Genomic DNA, 25701 nt, shown 5'->3' on the forward strand with positions numbered 1-25701 from the left:
CCCTGACCGGGAGTCAAACCGTAAACCTTTTGGTGCACAGGACAACGCAGAACTAACTTAGCCACACTATTCAGGGCTAACCTCATCTTTTATTGCATTATAAGTTGCTGTAGGAACCTAATTCTTTTTAAAAAAATATATTTTTATTGATTTTTTACAGAGAGGAAGGGAGAGAAAGAGGGACAGAGCTAGAAACATCAATGAGAGAGAAACATCGACCAGCTGCCTCCTGCACACCCCCTACCGGTGATGTGCCTGCATCCAGTGTACATGCCCTTGACCGGAATCGAACCTGGGACCTTTCAGTCCGCAGGCCAATGCTCTATCCACTGAATCAAACCGGTTTCGGCGAAATTTAATTCTTTAATTAGCCTAATGTAAAATTGGTTTCATTTTGTGTCATTTTGCTTAAAGTCACAGAACCTATTTGGAAGAGTATTACGTGAAGACTAATTATATTCCTCTTTTTTGTTGTTTGTTAATCCTTACCTGAGAATATTTTTTTCACTGACTTTTAGAGAGTGGAAGGGAAGGGGGGAGAGAGAGAGAAAAACACATCTATGTGAAAGAGACACATCGATTAGTTGCTTCCCACACACACCCTGACTGGGGTGGGGATCAAACCCACAACCCAGGTACGTGCATGCCCTTGACTGGGAATCGAACCTGAGATACTTGAGTGCACAGGCTGACCCTCTATCCACTGATTATACTAGCCAGCGCTCCATGTCTTCTTTATCCATTCATCCATTGATGGGCAATTAGGTTGTTTACCACAATTTCTTTCTTTCTCTCCCTTTCCCCCCAATTTCTTTATTCATCTTTTGTTGGATGTTTGGGTTATTTTCAGTTTGGTGCTAGCACAAAACTGCTTTTAACATTTGTGTCCAAGTCATTGTGTTATATATATATCTTTCCTTTTCTCTTGAGAATGGAATGGCTGGACTATATGATAAGAATATGTTAACTTCAATTTTGTTTTCTAATATTTTAATAAAAGCTAACTTCAAGGTACTATAATTCTGTTATGTGAAAGTGTAGCTGTTCAGTCGTTTATTTTAGAGTTCTTTTTAAAGTGCTATTTCTATTTCTACTTATTTTCATGTATTCATCTATGAAGACAAAGTAATTCCAGTTACTCGGTCATTGAGGACTAGAAACATTGTTCAGACTCCAGAACACTTGCATGAAGAGAATGGTGATGTTGAAGTTCGCCGCAGTTGTAGGATTAGAAGTCGTTACAGTAGTGTGAACCAGTCTGTGCTATTTGATAAACTTATAACAAAGTAAGTGAAAATTATTTAGATCAAGATGATTTAGGTGACAAAAACTTTTTGTAGGGGAGGGGTCATAAATTTTAACTAGCCTGAATATTTAATACATTTAGTTTATGTTAAGCATAAAGGAGAATTATTACTAGAGGACTTTATAATAATTCTGTATACATAAATTATTTTTGAAAATCTAAAAAATATACAAGTAAATTAAGAAATAGAGATATTTAAAATGCTAGTACTCAAAGAATACAGTGGAAGGAAAATTAAGTTTTTTAAAATGCAATATTTTACAGTGTTAGCTTATTTATATAATTTTTTTTTAAGCACTGCTGAAGCTGTACTTCAAAAAATGGATGACATGAAGAAGATGCGTAGACGGCGAATGAGAGGACTAGAAGACTTGACAGTGTTTAATGAAACAGAAGAAGTAAATATATTTTCCATCAAGGGGATAATTTAATAATCTTTAACATTTTCTATAGTACCTACCCCCCCTTTTTTGTTTGTTTGTTAAATTGATCATCGTTTTATTCAGCATTTGTTTGACTAGTCACTAGTTATTGCTGGAGTTGTAAGAGTTTATGGCTGTAAATATATTTATTTTAAGCAATATTGGAAAGTACTATTGAATTTCTTAAATAAGTGTACTAATAATGGCTTTTATTTAAATGTTTTTAGGGGAATCTTAATATGTACACAAGAGGAAAACAAAAAAGTATTCAAAGAACTGATGAAGAAACAACTGATAATCAAGAAGGCAGTGTGGGTTAGTCTTTTCTCTTGTTCTATCCCTGAGTTTTAATATGAGTACTTTTATTTAGTAGAATGTAGCCTTTTTATTCAAAAGCTCTGACTTTTATAGTAGTTTGGGAGAGATCAGAGTAGTGGTCGTTATTTATTTTTATTATTTTTTAAAATATATTTTATTGATTTCAGAGAGGAAGGGAGAGGGAGAGAGAGAAATACCAATGATGGGAGAGAACCATTAATTGGCTGCCTTCTGCATGCTCCCTACTGAGGATCAAGTCCAAAACCCAGGCATGTGCCCTTGACTGGAATCGAACTCGGGATCCTTCAGTCCGCAGGCTGATGCTCTATCCACTGAGCCAAACCAGCCAGGGCAGTGGTCACAATTTAAAAGAAAAAAAGTGAGGGCAGGGAGAGCTTAAAGGATAGTATTTGGGAAAGTATTTGAAATCAACTATTCTAAAGCAATAAAACTGGTTTTCTTATGTAATACAAGATAACATATCTCCAGATAACGTATTTACCTATTTTTATTTTTAAAAGAAATTATTAAAGTTTTGCTATTCTTTTTAAGACTTATTACTATACTCTGTTAGAAATTTTCTTGAGTGAAAACCAGTTGTCGGAAATGCATTTTAAGTGTTTGGTGTTTAAATGATCATAAGTAGATTATTTGAGTTATTCTCTTATGTAACTCAGGGACAGCCAGAAAAGCTGGATGGAATATCCAAACTGAAATTTAAAAGGTAAAAAGCTAAATAAGGAGATACTTAAATTTGTCAACATGTTACATTTACTTGAAGCTTACCAGTATAGTTATCTGTATTTATGAAATTAGCAGTAATACCATAGACTTTAATTTGGTACCTACTGACAGTAGCCTTTATTTTTAATTTATTTTTTAAATTTTTATTTATTGATTTGAGAGAGAGTGAGAGAAAATGAAACTCTGACTTGTTGTTCTATTTATTTATGCATTCATTGGTTGATTCTTGTATGTGACCTGAACCTGCCACTTTGGTGTATCAGGATGACAATCTAACTGACTGAGCTATCTGGCCAGGGCTAACAGTAGCCTTTAAATTTTTTTCTCTAGTTCCTTTTTTCTTTCTCTAGTTTTTAATTCTACAATTATTTTATTTCATTAAAAAGTTATTTAATGTTGTGAAATAATTAGATTTTTATATCCTAGAGGCCTGATGCATGAAGATTTCGTGCAAGAAGGGCCTTCCTTCCCCTGGCTGCTGGCTCTGCCTTTGCTCTGGCCAGAGCCGCCTTTCTGCCTTCCCACACAGCCCAGAGGCCCAGAGATGCTGGGGCGGTGCAGAACGCTTGCATTGTCACCCCTGGCTGCTGGCACTTGTGTATGTAAATTAACCTGCCATCTTTGTTGGGTTAATTTGATTTGCATACTCCTGATTGGCTGGTGGGCATTGTGGAGGTACAGTCAATTTGCATATTTCTCTTTTATTAGTGTAGATATATATTTATTGATTTTAGAGAGGATGGGAGAGGAAGAGAGAGAAACATCAATAATGAAAGAGAATCATTGATCAGCTGCCTCCTGCACACCCCCTACTGGGGATCAAGCCCTCAACCTAGGCATGTGCTCTTAACCAGAATCAAACCCAGAATCCTTCAGTCCTCAGTTCTATCCACTGAGCCAAAGCAACTAAGGCAGAATTAGATTATTTTATACAAGAAGCAATCAATGAAAACATAAATAAGTGGAATAACAAATTGATGTTTCTCCTTTCCCCTCTCTCTCTGAAATCTATCAATAAAAAAAAAAATGTAAAGAAAAAATTAGATTTTTTCTATGAATAAGCTAGAAGAGCCCGGCTGGTATGAATTGGTGGTTGAGCATCAATCTATAAACCAGAAGGTCACTCTTTGATACCCTATCAGGGCACATGCCCAAGTTATGGCCACAATCCCCAGTGGGGAATGTGCAGGAGGCTGCTGATCAATGATTCTCTCTCATCATTGATGTTTCTATCTCTCCCTCTCCCTTCCCCTTTGAAGTCAATAAAAATATATTAAAAAGAAGAAGAAGAATCTAGAAGTAAATATATTTTAACAGAAGGGTCTCTTTCTCAGTTACCCTATGCTAAAAAGTGTTAACATTTTGGTGTGATTATCCTAATAAATATTTTTAAATTGTAGAATCATCTGAAGAGGGTGAAGACCAAGAAGATGAAGATGATGGTGAAGAGGAAGATGATGAAGATGAAGAAGATGGAGAAGAAGATAATCAGAAACGATATTATCTTAGACAGAGAAAAGCTACTGTTTACTACCAGGCTCCATTGGAAAGTAAATGCTATTTTTTTCCCAGGAGATATAATTTTATTACCTTTGTCTTTCTGCCCTTCCTTTTTTATTATTTTTTTAGTTTTTATTTTGCATAATACACATAGTTTTTGTCTTTCTTAACCTATCTTAAAAGTGCAATAAGTCAATTCTTCGAAAAAGAGTTACATTTTATTATAGTTACTACCCAAAGCAAATAATTGAGCTGTTTTGAAATTTCATGTCTGTCTTTAATTATTTTATATCATACAGCTTTCTACTTAATTTGTCAGTTTATATAAATATAACTGCTTATTGTTTGTTAAAGTTGTGCCTCAATGCTTATGATAGTTGTGCCTCATGCAGTTCTGATAGTGAGCTGTTATCTGTCAGTATAATCATAATGGTCATTTATGGTCAGTGTATGTTTGGTTGTTGGTGTATGTGCTATACATATTTTCAGTAGTAGCCCTGCAGACATAAATGATTGGAAATATGAATTGTAGGATATTCTATAGTAGATGTGTACCGGTACTAATATTTTCATGGAAGGGGCAGCACCTTTGAAAGTGTTTATATGAAGAACAAAATTACCTTCAAACATATTCAAATGTCATGTACATTCTAACTCCTTTTAGAACCTCGTCACCAGAGAAAGCCCAACATATTTTATAGTGGCCCAGCTTCTCCTGCCAGACCAAGATATCGATTATCTTCTGCGGGACCAAGAAGTCCTTACTGCAAACGAATGAACAGGTTTGGTTTTGAAGTAGTAATTGATTTATGACATAGTTGTGGCTATGTTACGGTAGGATTCTAGAGTCTTGGGATTGAGGATATCAGAATAGGATTCTAGAATTGTATATTTGGGGAAGTAGTTAACTCTGCCTGTAGTGCTTTAATTTCTACTACCACTGACTAGTTTTTGCTTCCACTAATAGGAATTGTTAGTAACTACCATGGTAAGGTAGTTTACTCCGTTGTTCCACACTTTAATAATAGAGAGCTTCCTTTGCTTCAGTGTTTACTGTAGTATTCCTAGCTTGGTATTAAGCATTTTATGTAGACTATTTTCTTTAGTCTTTACATTAAGTTAAATATAGGTTTAATTTTGTCTCCACATACTATCACAAATATATTTTCCTAAGATGAAAAGCCTTCTAAGTTACATTGCTTCTAGATTTGTCACAACTCTGACCATCTTTTACTGGATTGATCTTAAAAATTTATTTTATATATGTAGTGTTAATTTTCTCTATTTAAATTATTTGTGTGTTTCTTTTTTCTTCCACATCCCAACTTTTGTTGCTTGTTTTTTATATTTAAATCCAAAGAGGTAATTGTTGTTATTTCCTCTTTCTCCTAAGTAGTAAAAGTTTTTCTGACCTATTAGAACTTTCTGGATAATAGTACCATTGTAGTTGTTCATGAGTGAGAGAGCTTGTTAGAGAAAACTAAAAGGGCAGGAAAAAATGAAACTGAGGTGGGAAATGGCACTTTTTTCCTAATAGTAATTTGCTCAGAAGTGAGACTGAAGTCCTGTAAGAATTCAGCTATTTGAACAGTTCTTAAAAGACTCCTCCCAGAAGCAGACTATCTGATCATGTTTTGGTCATGGAAGGCAATACCTTTGTAGGTGCTGACAAATTTCCTGTCTTTTAGGAAAAATATAAAATAAATCTATGTCCCTGTGTCTTTTTAATTTTCAGAGTGCCAAAGTCACAATTGTACATTCTAGATTTCTTGTATCATTATTCCTTTTCTCACAACTAGAAGACCAGGAAGGCAAACTCAAGATAAATTGCACTTGAAAGGAAGCCACATTGTCAATATTTTTCATAGGTTCCTCGTTAAAGACCATTATTTTGATAGTGAAATTTAATTATCTTCAGAAAAGGAGAATAAGGCATATTGCTCCTTGGAGTCCCCAACAATCATAAGGCCCAGGCAGTTCTTGGTTGCCTGACTCAAGGGATAGATCTCTATTTGATTCAGCAGAAGTGAGAGGCTGGCAGTTACTTTGAAATTTAATTTCTTCCCTCATCTTTGCTGGAAGTAGCATACTGGAAATAACATACTTGTTGACTGACTACCTCTACAATCACCACCTACCGTATATCTTGTAGCAGGTAGGAAACTTTTTGCCCCTTTTGGTTCACAGAGTCTACACTTTAGTGTCTCACATTGTTGCATAGCTTCTTGGGTGCAGGATTTCCCCCGTCCCCCTTCCAATTATTTTATTTTTATTTTTATTTTTTTAATATATTTTATTGATTTTACACAGAGAGGAATTGAGAGGGACAGAGAGTTAGAAACGTCGATGAGAGAGAAACATCGACCAGCTGCCTCTTGCACCCCCCCACCCCCCACCCCCCCCACTGGGGATGTGCCCGCAACCAAGGTACATGCCCTTGACCGGAATCGAATCCAGGACCCTTCAGTCCGCAGACCGACGCTCTATCCTCTGAGCCAAACCGGTCCCGGCCCCCATTCCAATTATTTAACAAATGTTTGAGTACTTCCATGTGCCAAGTACTATGGATATAAAACTGATGAAGCCAGGATTCCTGCCCTTGGATGTCATGGACTAGTGGAGGATCCTGGCACATTTAAATTAAAAGTACTCTGAACTATGATTTACTATGTATCCTAGAGTCATATTATGTGACTTACTGACCTTCTTGGTATTGGTTTTGATAACCCTTTAAACAATTTTTCTTTGATCACAGCTTTATTGACACATAATTCACATATATATATATATAATAGTTTACCAATTTAAAGTATACAATTCAATAGCTTTTAGTATATTCACAGAGTTGTGCAACTATTACCACAGTAAATTTATTTTAAAAATCTCATAATGTTTTTTATTTTAAAAGTGTTTATTGATTGATTTGAAAGACATACAGTGAAGGATTTTCTCACTTATATCTATGTTTCCATAATCCTTTTTCCAAAACCCTAGGGGCCATTGGTGCTTCACAATTCAGATTTTTGAGAGGGGATTTACAAAGGTAACATGCAACACAAACATCTCCAATGGTGTCTGGGCCAGCTCTCCTTAGTCAGATACATTAATTCTATAGCAGAAGATATGAATAATCATAGTAAATGGGACTAATGGAGACTGAATTGCCTTTATGACATTTCAGATCATATTTTGCTAAATGTATAATGGAAAAGCTTGTGTTCAGAATTTTTTAGGTATGAGATTTTGGACCTACCTACATTATATAGACAATAGAAAAGTGAACCTTTTATATTTTTGGAAATACCTACTTAACCATGATTGCACTCTGACTCAGAAAAAGCTCTAGATCTGAAGCCAATGGAATAATTAAAGGTTTTCCAGCCAGATATTTTTGTGTTTGGTGTTTTGTTTTGTTTTTTATTTGTTTGGTTTTTCCCTGTGGGTCTTTTGCAACTGTTCAAAATGTAGTAGAAATGATTTAAAATTTCTTTGAATATTCGTAGCACTTGAGACCTTATTTAATACTATCAACCAAGCTAAGAATTTCATTATAAATTTTTTTGTGTGAGAAGATTGAGATATGGGTTTGGCAACTCATTTACATTTACACAGTGGTTAAGTGGTAGTTGTGAATTTACAGTTGCTGATATACTGTAGATAAAAGGCCATTTTATTTGTCCCTGTTTCCTAGCACTTTTTTTAACCCTTCTTGATCCCTTCTGGTTTGCATAATAATTCTCATGTTCTCCTTCAAAGATTATTTGACATTTTAAAATAGGTAATTCCCTTCCAAATGTAAAATTTTATATTCTATAATATTGAAAATAATTTGCTAAAATTACAGTCTCAAAGATTCCAATACCCTCTTTCTCTCAGCTTTCTTTGAGGGTAACTGATTTATATAAAGACTAAGAAGAGTAACTGTCTAGACTAGGGGTGTCGAACTCAATCAGAGAAGGGGCCAAAATCTAAAATCCAGCCTAAATCGCAGGCCGAATGTTTTACTGAACAGTCATAAACTGACAATGTCATAAACTGACAGCGGAGTGCAGTGATGACAGCGCGGTGCGGGCCACATTGCAAGGCCTGGCGGGCTGGATTTGGCCTGCGGGCCTTGTGTTTGACACATGTGGTCTAGACCCATGGTCAGCAAATTGCGGCTCTTGTGCCTCATGTGGCTCTTCCACAAAATACCACGGCTTGGGTGAAGAGGTGGCGTTAGAAGAAGTTTAAGTTTAAAAAAATTAGCTCTCAAAAGAAATCTCAATCGTTGTACTGTTGACTAAAGAGTTTGCTGACCACTGGTCTAGACCATATGCTGTCTTAGTGAACATTTGATGGTCAGCTTACCACAGCCTTTTATCTTTTTTCCCTTTCCTCTTAGTTATCCAAGTCTTTTATTTCCTTTAAAAGATTTAGCCAACAAAGCTTACTTCATTGGTTCAGCAAATGTATTCATTTTAGGATAAGCCATTTTGGATTATTAGGAATTTCTGATGTTTACATCTTATGCCTTTCTTCCCTTCCATTCTTCATCATGATTTTAGTTTCTTCTTTAATTCAGGCGAAGGCATGCAATTCACAGTAGTGATTCCACTTCCTCTTCCTCTTCTGAAGATGAACAGCACTTTGAGAGGCGCAGGAAAAGGAGTCGTAATAGAGCTATCAACAGGTAAATGTTACTTGAAGCCTTTTAAAACTATCACCTTTTTTCTTAATAATGAGAAAGCTGAATAATTTAGGAATAAGAATAGCTTGACTGATTAAAAAATTATACAACAGATTAATGTATAATAACAATGCAGCCATAGCTGGTTTGGCTCAGTGGATAGAGCATTGGCCTGTGGACTAAAGGGTCCTGGGTTCAATTCTGGTCAAGGGCACATGGGGCGATCAGGCCAGTGGGGGGAGGGAGGTTAATTAGGGGTGACCAGGCAGGCAGGCAGGTGAGTGATTATGAGCCATCGGGTCCAGGATTGTGAAAGGGATGTCCAATTGCCAGTTTAGGCCTGATCCCAGGGACATCCTCTGAGGGGTCCCAGATTGAAGAGGGTTCAGACTGGGCAGAGGGCTCCCCCACCACAACCACCACCGTCTGTGCACAAATTTCGTGCACCAGGCCTCTAGTTATAATGTGTATTGATACAATCTGAATTCTCAGTCATGAATTACCTTATGGTGATGCAACTTCTTAAAAATTGGTATTTTCATTTGATTGTATGTCTTTAATAATAAAGCTTCAGATATAACTATTTTCTAACAAATTCTCAACCTATATAGAAAATGAGGAAACTGAAATTCATAATCTTAAGATTGCTCTAGTTGAAATTTAATTTATTTTGAAAATCTTAAGAAAAATGCGTGTATTTTAACATGGCATTTGGGGGAGAAAGGTGAGTTGATGGTTTTGTTTATATTTTTTCACATCTTTTTAAAAAATAGGTGCCTGCCACTAAATTTTCGGAAAGATGAATTAAAAGGAATTTATAAAGATCGAATTAAAATTGGAGCAAGCCTTGCTGATGTTGATCCAATGCAATTAGATTCTTCAGTGAGTACTGTCCTAAAATATATGTTTCAACTGTAATAATAGTGTTCTTTAACTTTAGTTTTAAAGGTGTTTTTTTTATCAGAAAGTTTAATTTTTACAGATTTTTCTTTTTTATCTTTAGACCACAACTAAGATATATTTTAGTGTTAACTCAGTTGATTGTGTGTATGTTGTGTATAGTTTAGGGATAGAGTGACATTTTAACATTTTACAATAACTTTGACTCTAAATCAAAGAATGTCTATATTTCCCTTTCATCACCAGGTACGATTTGATAGTGTTGGTGGTCTGTCTAATCATATTGCAGCTCTAAAAGAGATGGTGGTATTCCCATTACTTTATCCGGAAGTCTTTGAAAAATTCAAAATTCAACCTCCAAGGTAATTTAATTATACATTTTATTTTAGCCAAAAATCTGTGTTATGCAACTGTTGTCCAGAAAGATAATGCTTCTCTGTTGAAATATTTTAGGTCTACAATAATTTGTATGTTTTTCCTGCAAGGTCCTCAGTGCTTTGAATATTTTTACTTAATGTTTAGCATAAAAAATGATTTTAAAAAGATTCTCCATGGAGAAAAAAAGATTATCCATGGTTTTTCAAACATTTAATGAAATTCCTTCCATACATACTTTCTTCTCATTTTTAAATTTTAGTTTAAATTTGTATCATAGTAATATATGTACGTAGTTTAAAAATTAAATTATGCTGTAAGTCTTTAACGAAAGGTACTGCCCTAACCGGTTTTGTTCAATGGATAGAGCATTAGCCTGTACCCTTCAGACCACAGGCTAATGCTCTATCCACTGAGCAAAACCGGTTAGGGCACTAACCGGTTCGATTCTAGTTAAGGGCATGTACCTTGTTTGTGGGCACATCCCCAGTAGGGGATGTGCAGGAGGCAGCTGATTGATGTTTTTCTCTCATCGATGTTTCTAACTCTCCCTCTCACTTCCTCTATAAAAAATATCAATAAAAATGTATTTTTTTTAAAAAAAAAAAAAGAAAGGTAGTAGCCCACTTCTCTGTTCTCCATTTCACTTCCCATCTCCATGGAAAATTAATTTAAGTAAACTTAAAATTAGTAAACTTTTATTCTTTTGCATTGTAAAAGTTGTATACTATAAAATAATCAGTTAAAACATTGGTGAAATTCAGTTTTTGTCTTTAAATTTACTTTTCAGGAATATTACTCCGTCATAATTTTTAATCAGATATTAATATTAAGTAATAGCATTTCTTACAGGAAGTATTGAACTATCTAGTTAAAATATTTTAGTGAACTTAAAAAGGAAGAACAAAATCCCTGAAATTTTTTCTCTTATTTCACCTTTACAACATGTATTTACTCCAATAGAAATCAAATACATGATTGTGTAGACTTGTTTTCATATTTTCTCTTTGTATTTTAATAACTAAGTAATATTCCATTATGTGATTGTGTCACATTTTATCTGCTTTTGCTGTTGCTAACTATAGTTTTTTCCTAACTTTTCATAATCATAGTGTCAATATGATGTACATCTCATTGCTTCCTCTTTGTGTAAATCCTTAATTCCTTCTTTAAAATATAGTCTCACACCGAAACCGGATAGAGCATTGGCCTGCGGACTGAAAGGTCCCAGGTTTGATTCCAGTCAAGGGCATGTACATTGGTTGCGGGCACATCCCCGGTAGGGAGTGTGCAGAGGCAGCTGGTCGATGTTTCTCTCTCATCAACGTTTCTGGCTCTGTATCCCTCTCCCTTCCTCTCTGTAAAAAATCAAGAAAATATATTTATAAATAAATAAATAAATAAACAAAATATAGTCTCACAAATTAGATTGTTGGCTAAATGGATACATTTTTTAAAAATATATTTTTATTGATTTCAGAGAGGAAGGGGGAGGGAGAGAGATAGAAAGAAACATCAATGATGAGAGAGAGTCATTGATCTGCTGGCTCCTTAAAGCCCCTCATAGGGATCACGCCCAAAACCCGGGATGTGCCCTGACTAGGAATCAAATTGTGACCTCCTGGTTCATAGGTCAGTGCTCAACCACGAGCCTCACCAGCTGGGCTCAATAGATATGTTTTTAAAATCTGTACCTACCTTGTTTTTTGTACGTTGAAATCACTTTTTTCCCCCCATTTGTTTGTTTAGTTGTTTTCTTACCAGGTACTTTGATTTTTACATCTCCACTTGATTGCCCCTATCTTACTGTCTTTTATATTTTATTAATTTTTAGTAGATTTCATCTGTCACTTGTGACTTTTCCCCTGTCATTCTTATTTCGTCATTTTTGCTTTTTTGGGATTTTCCTTTTTTTTTTTTTAAATATATTTTATTGATTTTTCACAGAGAGGAAGAGAGAGGGATAGAGAGTTAGAAACATTGATGAGAGAGAATCATCGATCGGCTGCCTCTTGCACACCCCCTACTGGGGATGTGCCCGAAAGCAAGGTACATGCCCTTGACCGGAATCGAACCCGGGACCCTTCAGTCTGCAGGCCGATGCTCTATCCACTGAGCCAAACCGGTCCCGGCAGGGATTTTCCTTTTAAGTGTTTCTTTTCAAGGGTAGTTATTTGATGATCCAAAACTGATTATTTCATATTAGTTTGATAGACTTTAATTTATGACATGTATTTCTATACCCTTTTAACATTTCTATTAATTATAAGCCTGACTGGCGTGACTCGATGATTGAACATCAACCTATGAACCAGGAGGTCTCAGTTCAATTACCTGTCAGGGCCACCTGTCCAGTTGCCAGTTCAATCCCCAGTAGGAGGCGTGTAGGAGGCAGCCGATCAGTGATTCTCTCTCATCATTGATGTTACACTCTCTCTCCTTCTCCCTTCTTCTCTCAAAATAATTTTAAAAATCTATATTTTTAAAAAAGAATTATGAGTAAAGTTCATTTTATCAGAATTCTATCCTAAGAACAACAAATAACTAGAACTTTGTGGGGGCGAGGGAGGGGGGTGCAAAAAACAGTAGGTTACCCTATGGCAGTGGTGTCACAAAAATTTTAAATTATTTACACTTAGTCCCTCCCACCAAACCACCGTTATTTAAGTTCTCTCTTATCTTCCTTTCCTATTTAGTCCCCACATATTTTTTAACAAAACTTTGTGTTATGTTACTGAGACTGAAGCCAAAGATTGTAAACTATGAAGTCTTTTTAAAAGTGTAACTTTATGAGTAACTTTAAGTGTAACTTTTTAAGTGTAACCTTTCCTTTATTTAGGAAAGGTAATATGATGAGCACAATGAATGAGTAAAAGAAAATTTTTTTACTTCATCTTAGCCAAAAGACCAAGACTAGATTAAAAGAAGATGTGTTTTAAATAAAGGTTTTTATTTAGTTTCGGTATTAATTTTGTAGTGTCAATATTAATTCCAAGGTTTTAAGTTGTGCTCTGTGAATTGAAATATTTTAATTGTCTCATTTACTTTTTTAAAAAATACGTTTTTATTGATTTTAAATTTGAAGGGAGAGGGAGAGTGATAGAAACATCAATGATGAGAGAGAATAATTTATCGGCTGCCTCCTGCACTCCCCGTACTGGGGATCGAGCCCACAACTGTGTATGTGCCCTTGACTGGAATTGAACCTGGGACCCTTCAGTCCACAGGCTGATGCTCCACCCATTGAGCCAAACTGGCTAGGGCTCATTTATTTTTTATTCACTAATTAGGTACACTCATGAAATTGGTTTGTAATTTTGTCTAAATAGTCTTATTTTTTTATGTAGTAATAATAAAATAATACTTATTCTTTTACAGAGGTTGTTTGTTTTATGGCCCACCTGGAACCGGAAAAACTCTGGTTGCTAGAGCACTTGCCAATGAGTGCAGTCAAGGGGATAAGAGAGTAGCATTTTTCATGAGAAAAGGTGCTGATTGTCTAAGTAAATGGGTAGGAGAGTCTGAAAGACAGCTACGATTGCTATTTGATCAGGTATGATATTAAAATTTACCTATATAGATTTTTCAGTCATTGTAGATGAAAGTTTGTAAGGATTAGATAAATCTTGCATTTGATTACTTTTCATAAAGCAAAAATTCAGAAGACTTAATCCAAATATATAATCTTCCTAAATTATTTTTCTTTGTGTATTAAGATAACACTGACCTATAAAGAATAGTTTTATAGTAAGAAGAGAAAGGAATGATTGGATCTAAGTTCTTTGGAGTCCTAGAACCTAGAAAGAGAGCGGTAATTTCATACTTAGGGAGATAACAATAGTGAGCTATGTCTTAATAGAAGATTAGTTCATCCCTAGACTGGCTTTAATTGTATATGCCAGATTGTATTAACAACATATTGTGAGATAATACATTCTGATCTACTAAGGCATATTATTACAGATGCTTTTAAATCTCTTTAAATTGAGAATTTTTGTTTTAACTTTACTGAGGTATGTCTTTTTCAAACTAATGCATCGTGCTAATTATTTTCCCATCCAGATAGGAAGGGAGGTTATATCATTTTCTATTCTTTATATTGTTTTGACAATTGGTCTTTTATAGGTTTTTATATGTCCCAATAACTATAGCTATATGAAATCTAAATTATATAACTAGTAAAGTATGTATGAAATATTTCCAGTTGAAATGCAAATAAAATGAAGCCATGTGTTATAATTTAGTCTGAACCCTTAAAGCATAGTTATTTAATTTACATTTAGATTTATAACTTAGAAGTTTTGTAAGCAAGTTTTAATGAAATGGATTAAAATGGTCTATATAAAGTCTAATATTTGAAGTTTTTCATGATAACATGCAACCACTGAACCTGCTTTCTAGGCTTACCAGATGCGCCCATCCATTATTTTCTTTGATGAAATTGATGGTCTGGCTCCAGTACGATCAAGCAGGCAAGATCAAATTCACAGGTAAAAATTTGCTTGATGACACTTCTGCCTTTTCCCCTGTATTGGTATTATATGAGCACTATAATGGTTAAATGGTGCAGGACCCTTCAGTCTGCAGGCTGTTATCTATTCACTGAGCCAAACCCGTTAGGGCTACAAGCTCATTTTAAAGAAGTTCTGAAAAACTGAAAACGAACTGGGACTTGAGGCAGTGGCACTAAGGAAAAGTACTCCCTTAAGTAAACAGTTTATCACAAGGGATATTCAATTTTCCCATCCTGAAAATGAGGAAATTGTGCTAGTAGTAGAATATTAAACTAGTAGTCATGCTAGGATATATTTTATTTGGCTCAGGCAGTATCTTAAAAGAATCTGAATTGGTTGGCAATATTTAAAAGATATTTACAAATTTGAATATAAAATTTAAGAAAGAGAAAACTTATTTTTCAAGTCTGGGTCAGCTTCTGCACTTCAAGTGGTTGGAGATAAAAACTGGTTATGCTCTTATGACTGAACACTCAGCCACATTCCACATCACAACCCCCCACTTACCATTGGTTTGTCTCACTCATCTCATTTGCTTTATGCCTTACTTTAGTGGACAATGCATTTAAGTTTGTAACCAAGATTTAAAAAGACGACATTACAAATAGTATTTTTTCCTTATCACCATTAAAAGTCTTAATTTTAAACAGATTCTTTATGGCAGCTCATATCCATTAGCTCATTTAACTTTCACACCTGTCTTATCCCCAATAGCTTTTCCAGTACTACTACCTTCAAAGCTCTGAGTTTTCCCAATTTGAACTTGGGCTTCTTCAGCATTTGACTTTTCTAACAAAAACATTGTGAAGCAGATAAGTAAACTGGCAAGCCTTTTCTATGTCTTTTCCAATGCTATCTGGGATCAATGTATTGACTACTTCCTTTCCAGTAATTTGTCTGCACCTCTCGGGTCATGATTTCCATTATCTTCTCCCGGATCCTGTAGACCTATTGATGCCAAGCATAAGGCCTTCCAACTTTGGTAGTTGTATTTTTTTAGTAAAACCAGCATAAAATAGATGAAGCAAAAAACCATTGCTAATCTTGACATCAACATGAGCTTCAATTACAGTCTGTCATTTTTTTACCATGGAGCACATTTTGTCATATAAGATACATGTCATGGAAATTAGGCAGTTTTTGCCCTGAATGTCCTCAGTAACTAGCTTGAGTTTTATTTTTCTTTTTGTTAAACCTCTGCAGAAGATATTTCTCCATTGATTTTTAGAGCGAGTGGGAGAGTCAATTGACTTGATGCTATACAATTTCATTTGTTGCTCTTGAGTAGTAAATGAAAATGTCAAGTACTGTGATAAAAGGAGTTGTCTGTATATATCCTACCAGTAATCATACATTGTTTTATATATTACTTTTTATATGTAGAATAAACTTAACAAGAAATTTGATGTACAAGTAATTATATTGATGCATTAGAAAATAAAATTTTAGCCTAAGAAAAAGAGGATACAAAGTAAGTTCAATTAAAATCTTTACTGTGAATTAAAAATATCATTATGAGCATGTAGACTGTTTCCAGATCTTAGCTATATATATATATATATATATATATATATATATATATATATATATATATATATATATGTTTTGTGGTGTGTGTTTTTATAAGAAAAGCAAACAAGAATTTCTTGACCATAGCAAAAGGTCCCTTAGAGATTAGGGGAAATGTTGGGGGAAGGAGAAGGGGGAGGGAATGGCCAAACACGCCCCCTGAAGGGAGAAAGCACAATTTTTAAAAATTATATTTTTCTTGATTTTAGAGAGGGAGAGATAGAAACGTCAATGATGAGAGAGAATCACTGACCAGCTGCCTCCTGCATGCTCCCTACTAGGGATTGAGCCTGCAACCCAGGGCATGTACCCTAACCTAGTTCATAGGTCAATACCAGCCAAGCTGATATCTGATATTTTGCTGCCTACATTTTCTCCTAGGATTTTTATAGTTTCGCAACTTATATTTAAATATTTTATCTAGTTTATTCTTGTGTGTGGTGTAAGTTGGTGGTCTAGTTTCATTTTTTATATGTACCTGTCCAATTGTCCCAACACCATTTATTGAGGAGACTACCTTTATTCCATTTTATGTTCTTGCCTCCTTTGTCAAATATTAATTGAGCATAATGGCTTGGGTCAATTTTTGGGTTCTCTGTTCTGTTTCATTGATCTATATGCCTGTTCTTGTGCAAGTATCAGGCTGTTTTGATTATAGTGGCTTTGTAATATAGTTTGATATCTGGTATTGTGATCCCTCCAACTTTGTTCTTCTTTCTCAAGATTGCTGCAGCTATTAGGTTCCTTTTTGGTTCCATATAAATTTTTAGAGTATTTGTTCTAGATCTGAAATATGCCATTGGTATTTTAATAGGGACTGCACTGAATCTATAGATTGTTTTGGGTAGTATGGACATGTTAATTCTACCAACCCATGAACACAGTATATTCTTCCATTTGTTTATATCTTCTTTTATCTCTCTTTTCAGTGTTCTATAGTTTTCTAAGTATAAGTCTTTTACCTCCTTGGTTATGTTTTAAATATATATATCATTATGATTTCATGATGAGTTTTTTTTAAAGAAAAAAATAATTACTTGCTCTAGACACTAAAAGGGTCTAGAAGCAATCACAATCCAATAGCAATTGTACCCCTAGCACACAAATTATGGGCACTAAATACTAGCACTATTAGGAGAGATGATAGATTGCAGATTTGAGGCAGGAAATAAGACAAGCCTGCAACATCTCATCATGCCTGGAAGCAAGGAAACAATCGAAGACTATTAAGTTCGTATCAGAATGAAATAGGAGTAAATTTTGAAGGGGTTTTCATCGGACAAAGATGGGACGATTTGAACATCAAAAATAATAATGACTGCAATAGATTGAAATGCATCAAGTACATTAAAAAGTCGTTATATAATGATCTTTCTTAAAAAGTCTAATTGGGTTTTCTGAGGTTGCTAAGACAGTGACTCATTACTCTGAAAATTGGATAAAGAGAATGAATCAGGCATTTCTTTTTCCTGTTCTATAACTATGATTCAGGCCATGAATCAGGATAATTTCATAATAGATGAATTAATGTTCTTCTTTATAGGAAAATCACCGTTAATAAAAGCAAAGGAAATTACTGAGTTAATTTTTAGAAAAATCAGCATTTTTGCAGCCCTTTATGTAAAAGTGAGTCTCTTCCTGTAGTTTTCAACTGGAGGTGACTCTGTCCCCAGAGGACAAATGTCTGCAGACAGTTTTGACTTTCACACTTGTGGTGTGGTGTGGTGTGGGGAGGAGCCCGTGCTATCTACAATAGTAGGTGAAGACCAGGAATGCAGTTGCATCCTAGAATGCACAGGACAGCTCCCCACCACAAAGAATTCTTTGACCCAAAATGCCAGTTGTGCCAATATTGAGAAATACTGATCTAAGCAGCAAGTAATTACCAGTGGCTGCTAAACAGTAAAGTATAAAGGTTCATAGTGAAATTTATAATGAGTAGAGTAAGCTGACAACACCTCTCTTAAAAACTCAACCCACTGACCTTAAGTGAGAAACTAGTATTGTGTATACCCCTTGAGGTATACAGTTGGAAACACATGGCATATTCCTATGAAATGTGCCATTCCAAGTAATTTAACCTGCATCTATTAAGCTTCCAGATCTAACTAGAAGTTTGTAGGATACATAAATGATAAAAGACAAGGTATGTTGACCCCATCAGGAAGCTATCAACCCAGTTCACAATGTGGGGAAAATATTCTTTAAGACAAATGACCCAGTTTCTTTAACGAATAAATGGCATGGAGGAAGGGGGAAAAAGGGAGGGAATGTGATGGGAACTGGTATGGATTTGAGGGTTGTATGGCCAAGTGCAGAGTATGGATCTTGATTGAATAAATTAATAAATCGTGGGTGATTTGGTACTAGTATTAGGTCATATTAAGGAATTACTATTATTTACATTGATGTCAAAGTATCATTGGAGTGTTTAAAGTCCTTATCTTAGAAATGCATACATGATATATTTATATTAAATTATCTGCCTTAGGTTTTGATTTTTAAAGCTATCAGGTAAAGATATAGAAAAGGAATATTGTTGGTTGAAACTAGGTGATGAAGATGTGGAAATTATTTTACTGATCTCCACAATAAAATATTTAAAGTAATTAAAATTCTATGCTTTATTTATATTCTATTTTATGCTTTATATGTATTCTATTTTATTTTGAGGTTCTTTGATAATCTATATGCAATGGAACATTTTACAATTTTAGATACTGTTTATCTGTATGGTACTTACTAGTATTTTTTTATGTTTTGTTTGCGAATTTGAAAAATTATGTTTTATGAAATGGCTTTCAGGATCCATTCTAAAAACCATCTATGTTTTCTATTTATTTTAATCTGTACATGTTATTTAGTATACTGTTTTACACATATTTTAAAAATCTATTGAAAGTAGTGGGATACTTTTTTTTAAGTATTTTCTTTTATAATTATCTTTTAAATTTTATTGATTTTTTTATAGAGAGGAAGAGAGAGGGGTAGAGAGCTAGAAACATCTATGAGAGAGAAACATTGATCAGCTGCCTCTTGCACACTCCCCACTGGGGATGTGCCCGCAACCATAGTACATGCCCTTGACTGGAATTGAACCTGGGACCTTTCAGTCCGCAGGCTGACACTCTATCCACTGAGCCAAACCGATTTCGGCTGGGATACTCTTAAGAAAATTCATTCATGCTTAATGCATTAACCTCTTACCAAAAGAAGTGATATATTCCACATCCAATCTATTAATCTCTTCTCTCTTATTTTTAAATTTAGTTCAATTGTTTCCACCCTGCTAGCTCTTATGGATGGATTGGACAGCAGAGGAGAAATTGTGGTCATTGGTGCTACCAACAGATTGGATTCTATTGATCCTGCTTTACGAAGGCCTGGTCGCTTTGATAGAGAATTTCTTTTCAGCTTACCTGATAAAGATGTAAGAATTTAAGTAACATCACTCAAATTTTGACAAACTATGCCACCCTTATCATGAACAAGTCTTGGTACAGTGAAAATTTGAAGGTTGAGTTTTGTATGTTTTGAAGCAAAGTTCTATGATTAACATCCAATAATGTATGTATGTATTTTTTAGGGAATATTACTCTATTTAAAGAAAATACGTCAGATAATTTATTATTTCTTTTTTTAAAATAATGCTTCCTTTAAAAATACTCTTAAAATTCTTTCAATTTGAACACAGCCTTTGAATTTAATCATACAACTTTGCTTTGCTTCAGAACATATGGCCAAATAGACAGTCAATCCTTAGCCAATGTATTAGCCTTGGCTTTTTCATGGGTACCTCCATGTTATTTTAAAACCACTTAATCTTGCCCTAATAGATTTGACTCAGTGGATAGAGCATCGACCTGTGGGCTGAAAGGTCCCGGTTCGATTCCGGTCAAAGGCATGTACCTTGGTTGCAGGCACATCACCAGTGGGATGTGTGCAGGAGGCAACTGATCAATGTTTCTCTCTCATCGACGTTTCTGGCTCTCTATCCCTCTCTCTTCCTCTCTGTAAAAAATCAATAAAATATATATTAAAAACAACAACACTTAATCTTTTGAAAACCAAGCAGAAAATATGGCAGAGCTGTCAGCACACACACACACACACACACACACACACACACACACACACACATATATATATATATATATATATATATACACATATATATATATATATATATATATATGTACATATACACATACATACATATATAATTTTCTAAAATATAGATTTTATAGAGGAAGGTAGAGGGAGAGAGAGGGACACATCAATGATGAAAGAGAATCATGGATCAGCCCTTCCTGCATGCCCCCTCTCCTGGGGATCTAGCCTGCAACCTGGGCATGTGCTCTGACCAGGAATCAAACCATGACCTCCTGGTTCCTAGGTCAATGCTCAACCACTGAGCTATGTTGGCTGGGCTAACAGTTCTTAATATGTACCAGAATGAACAATAGTTCATTAGTTAGTTACTTTCTCTCATTCACTTTTATATGAATGGAACTTGAGTGCTATAAATGTATATGTGTTTAATATAAAGTTCTTAAACTTGCAAATACTTTTTTCTTTTTTTTACTATTTCATATTTTTGGTTAGGTTCTAGATGGCCTGGTATACAAAATTTGTGCATGGGGGGAGGGTCCCTCACCCCGGCCTGCACCCTCTCTAATCCGGGACCCCCCCGGGGGATGTCCGACTGCAATCAGACACCCCCTTGGCAATCCAGGATCGTTGGCTCCTAACTGCTCACCTGCCTGCCTGCCTAATTGCCCCTAACCACTCTGTCTGCCTGCCTGATCGCCCCTAACCCCTCGACCTGCCTAATTCATCGCCCCTAACTGCTTCTGCCTTGGTCCCTGCTGAGGATATTTAGTCTATTTGGTCTAATTAGCATATACTCTTTTATTAATATAGAGTGATATCTTTAACATTTTAGATAATTAAAAATATTTTAAATTGAAATCATTCTAATCTGAATATAACTTACTTTATTATAGATGTTAAAAAATTGTTTTTATTTGTAGGCTCGAAAAGAAATTCTAAAGATACACACCAGGGATTGGAATCCTAAACCACTGGACATATTTCTAGAAGAACTAGCGGAAAACTGTGTTGGTAAGCATTGCTTTTAAGCATTAAAAGAAATACATGCATTTTAAAGAAATATAGTCTCACAATGTTAAAGAAATATAAACTTATATTTGTTTCTCATCTCTACTGTTCCCTTCCTACAAAGTTCAGGGTATGAAATCGAGATATTTGACAAATTAGCTGTTGGGGATTTTGAGAGCAAAGTAGATAATAGGTGTCTTTTGCTGTTTACAGTTTTCTAGTTATCCTGTTGAGCATTCTACATATATTTCAGGTGATTCTCACATCAGTCCTATAAAGTAGGTAACATCCCCATTTTACAAATGTAGAAATGGCTGACAGAACATACATGATTCTCCAAAGAGCACACATCTAGAAAATGACAAACTGGAATTTGAAACTTGTCTGTGATCTTAAAACTGTTGCTGTTGACCTCTATGCTATATTAGTATTTGCCTATTTCACTCACAAAAGTTGACTTGTTGATGGTTAGCATCACCATATTAGCCTTCTTACTCCTAAATATTTTGCTACTGTGTTATTAGGTTGATTTTTAATTTTAACCATCATCATGCTAATAGGATAGTAGTTTACTATTCCTTTTTTTTCCCTCCTTTTTTTTTTTGCCTTGGATAGGATACTGTGGTGCAGATATTAAGTCAATATGCTCTGAGGCTGCTTTATGTGCTCTGCGTCGACGCTACCCACAGATCTATAACACTAGTGAGAAACTGCAGTTGGACCTCTCTTCAATTACTATCTCAGCTAAAGATTTTGAGGTAGCTATGCAAAAGATGATACCAGCCTCCCAAAGAGCAGTGACATCACCTGGGCAGGCACTGTCCACCATTGTGAAACCACTCCTGCAAAGTACTGTTCACAGGATCTTAGAAGCCCTTCAGAGAGTATTTCCTCATGCGGAAATCAGAACAAATAAAACACTGGACTCCGGTATGAAATTTGATCGGTTACTTAAAGTTCATTTTCATAATCATAAAGCTAAATGTTTTATACATCTCAGAAATGTTTCTTTATACACAACATCTTAAAAGGAACTTGGTCATGCTTTGCTTGGATATTTTAAGTTTGGAATGCATTTTTATATTTACAGCAGTTCCTCAAATAACATTGATTCATTTAACATCGTTTTATTATAACAATGATGAGATGCTGTAGTAACTTAACTCTAGTTTATATCAATTAGCTTATGGTAAAATTGTTTCTTATACACAATTTTGCTTAAAGTCATAGAACCTATTGACTGTTAAATGAGGACTTAACCTTACTTGTTATTCATATCTACACAATATATTTTATTTTTTTTAAATGTCATTGATGTACATTGATTGCTAACTGAAGCACTGCATTAAAATTTGCTTTGCAATCCAGAAAAGTTACTAATGTACAGTTTTTTGTTTGTTTATAGATATTTCTTGTCCTCTGCTAGAAAGTGACTTGGCATACAGTGATGATGATGTTCCATCAGTATGTGAAAATGGGCTTCCTCAAAATTCTTTTAATAAAGCAAAAGAAAATTTTAATTTTCTTCATTTGAATAGGTACCTTTCCCTTGCAAATGAATTGTGTGTGTGTATGTGTGTGTAAATTCCCTAAAACTAAATGAGATAGTTGTTGAAAAATAAAAAAATGCCAACTATTCTTTCTTTTTTAAATTAAAATATCAAAAAAATTGTTCTTGCTATTGTCACTACATATGTATTCTTTTTAAAAACATATATATATATATATATATATTTATATTGATTTCAGAGAGGAAGGGAGAGGGAGAGACAGAAACATCATTGAGAGAGATCATTGAGCTGCCTCCTGCACCACCCCCACTTTCCTCACCCCACTGGGTATTGAGCCTGCAACCTGGTGTGTGCCGTGACCAGGAACCAAACGTGACCTGGTTCATAGGTAGACGATCAGCCACGGAGACATACTGGCCAGGCTGATATTCTTAAAAATCTGTGGAAGTTATTTCCAAAACCATGTGAGTCATGTTGATATGATTGTCCAATGAAACATTAAAAAGTTTTGACTATATAAGTCCATAGTTGGTAGTTTGGGAGGAAAATTTAAACTTTATATTTTTCTAAAACATAACTTATTACTCATTTCTTTTAGAAATGCTTGTTATCAACCTATGTCTTTTCGACCAAGAATATTGATAGTGGGAGAACCAGGATTTGGGCAAGGCTCTCATTTGGCGCCAGCTGTCATCCATGCTTTGGAAAAATTTGCAGTGTATACATTAGACATTCCTGTTCTTTTTGGAATCAGTGCTACATCTCCTGAAGAAACATGTGCCCAGGTAATTCATTGTTGCCTAGATAAGCTGTAGATAAAGGAAACTTCCAGAGACAAATATAGAATTGCCTCATTTTTTTCTTTTTGGTACTTTCTTTGCTTACTGATTTGTAACTAGGTTTTAAAAAATATATAAAACTAAGGCATAAATTTCTTGATTATTAAAGAGTCTGGGTTTAAATACCATTTTCACCACTTAATATCTAAGTGACCTTAAAAGAGTTGTTAGATCTCTTTGCCTCATTTTCCTCATTTACAAAATGCAGATAATAGTATTTATCTTGTATGGCTGTTGTGAGAATTGTACTTGAAAGAGTGACTGCTATGTTGTAAGTACTCAGATATTCTACTGCTTCTGTTTTTGTTATTTATTTTAAAAATTTTTAATGAAAAGTTGTTTTATACTTATTTTTATATTTAACCTTGGTTACAGCAGAAAAGTCTTCTATATTTCTTGAATTGTTTTCTAACTGCTTGAAACAGTTATGTTTTCTAACAATGAGACAAACGTTTATAAACAGGATTGAGGGGGAAGCATTTTAGTTATTTAGTGAGGGTTTTCTGTTTTATTTTTTCCTTATCACCCTTTGCCCCCTTCCACCCACTCCCCTATTTAAAAAATTTGATGGATTTATATGATAATTCTGGGATGTTAAACATTGTTCCAGACTAATAAAGTTAGCATTACTGATGTGCTGACTCTCTAACTGAATGTAAATCTTTTTCTCTCTACTAGATGATTCGAGAAGCTAAAAGAACAGCACCGAGTATAGTGTATATTCCTCATATCCACTTGTGGTGGGAAATAGTTGGACCAACACTCAAAGCCACATTTACCACATTATTACAGAATATTCCTTCATTTGCTCCAGTTTTACTACTTGCAACTTCTGACAAACCCCATTCTTCTTTACCAGAAGAGGTAATTTGTATGGGGAAATTTATTATACTTAAAAAGAAAGTTGTTTTTATTAAAATATAAAAATTCCAAATGCTTCAGAATGAATAAAATGATAAAAGCTTTCTTATCAAAGATAACATTGTTAACTATTTGGTATAAGTGCTTGTTAGGTAGGTTGATGTATGTATATATATATGATGCATACAATTTTGCAATTTGCTTTATATATTTTATGTAATCTTCAGGATATGCCTTATTTCTTTTAAGAGTAACATAGCTTTTCCCTTTGTCTTCATATACCATAATTTATTTATCCAAATCCTTATGCATATGTATTTGGTTGTTTTCTAGGGTTCTTTTCTATTAAACTGCTATAGTGAACATTCTTGAGTTTTATTTATATATTTATTTTGCATCCTTGGGTTTTAATTTGCATAAGCATTACTATGTGGTTTCTAGCATTATTTTCTAAAAGTGAAATTACGCCGAGACCGGTTTGGCTCAATGGATAGAGCATCGGCTTGGGGACTGAAGGGTCCCGGGTTCGATTCCGGTCAAGGGCATGTACCTTGGTTGCGGGCATATCCTCAGTAGGGGGTGTGCAAGAGGCAGCTGATCGATGACTCTCTCTCATCGATGTTTCTAACTCTCTATCCCTCTCCCTTCCTCTCTGTACAAAATCAATAAAATATATTTAAAAAAAATAAAATAAAATAAAAAAATAAAAGTGAAATTACTAGCTTAGTTAAAGAGTATGCACATTGAACACTTTTTTTAAATCCTCCCCTGAGGATATGTTTCTATTGATTTTAGAGAGGAAGGGAGAGACAGAAAAACATCGATCAGCTACCTCCTGTATGTGCCCCAGCAGGGAATTGAATCTGTGACCCTTTGGTGCATGGTACGATGCTTCAATCAATTGAGCCACACTAGCCAGGGCCATTGAGCATTTTTGATAGTACCAAATTACTATCCAAGTTTATGCCTATTTATTCATTATTTTAATCCGTACCTGAGGATATTTTTTTTCTGGGGCGAGTGAGGGAGCAACACATTGATTGGTTGCTTCC

General features: G+C 34.8%; 1 protein-coding gene across 2 annotated transcripts in view; it reads left to right on the top strand.

The window, feature by feature from the left end:
• The window catches only part of ATAD2 (ATPase family AAA domain containing 2), a 55705-nt gene that overhangs the window by 13844 nt on the left and 16160 nt on the right, over positions 1 to 25701 (top strand). For both annotated transcript variants that reach the window (XM_084864818.1, XM_084864817.1), the window contains exons 4-19: positions 1121 to 1286; positions 1602 to 1704; positions 1956 to 2043; positions 4191 to 4340; positions 4955 to 5072; positions 8855 to 8962; positions 9733 to 9841; positions 10106 to 10221; positions 13613 to 13787; positions 14636 to 14724; positions 19588 to 19747; positions 21351 to 21441; positions 22054 to 22368; positions 22844 to 22976; positions 23548 to 23734; positions 24467 to 24652. In XM_084864818.1, coding sequence (XP_084720944.1) covers positions 1121 to 1286; positions 1602 to 1704; positions 1956 to 2043; positions 4191 to 4340; positions 4955 to 5072; positions 8855 to 8962; positions 9733 to 9841; positions 10106 to 10221; positions 13613 to 13787; positions 14636 to 14724; positions 19588 to 19747; positions 21351 to 21441; positions 22054 to 22368; positions 22844 to 22976; positions 23548 to 23734; positions 24467 to 24652 — 2294 coding nt within the window. The remainder of the gene's footprint in view (positions 1 to 1120; positions 1287 to 1601; positions 1705 to 1955; positions 2044 to 4190; positions 4341 to 4954; positions 5073 to 8854; positions 8963 to 9732; positions 9842 to 10105; positions 10222 to 13612; positions 13788 to 14635; positions 14725 to 19587; positions 19748 to 21350; positions 21442 to 22053; positions 22369 to 22843; positions 22977 to 23547; positions 23735 to 24466; positions 24653 to 25701) is intronic.

This window comes from Pipistrellus hanaki (genome assembly GCF_964339955.1).
Source record: "Pipistrellus hanaki genome assembly, chromosome: 17".
In the NCBI taxonomy this organism is placed as follows: Eukaryota; Metazoa; Chordata; class Mammalia; order Chiroptera; family Vespertilionidae; genus Pipistrellus; species Pipistrellus hanaki.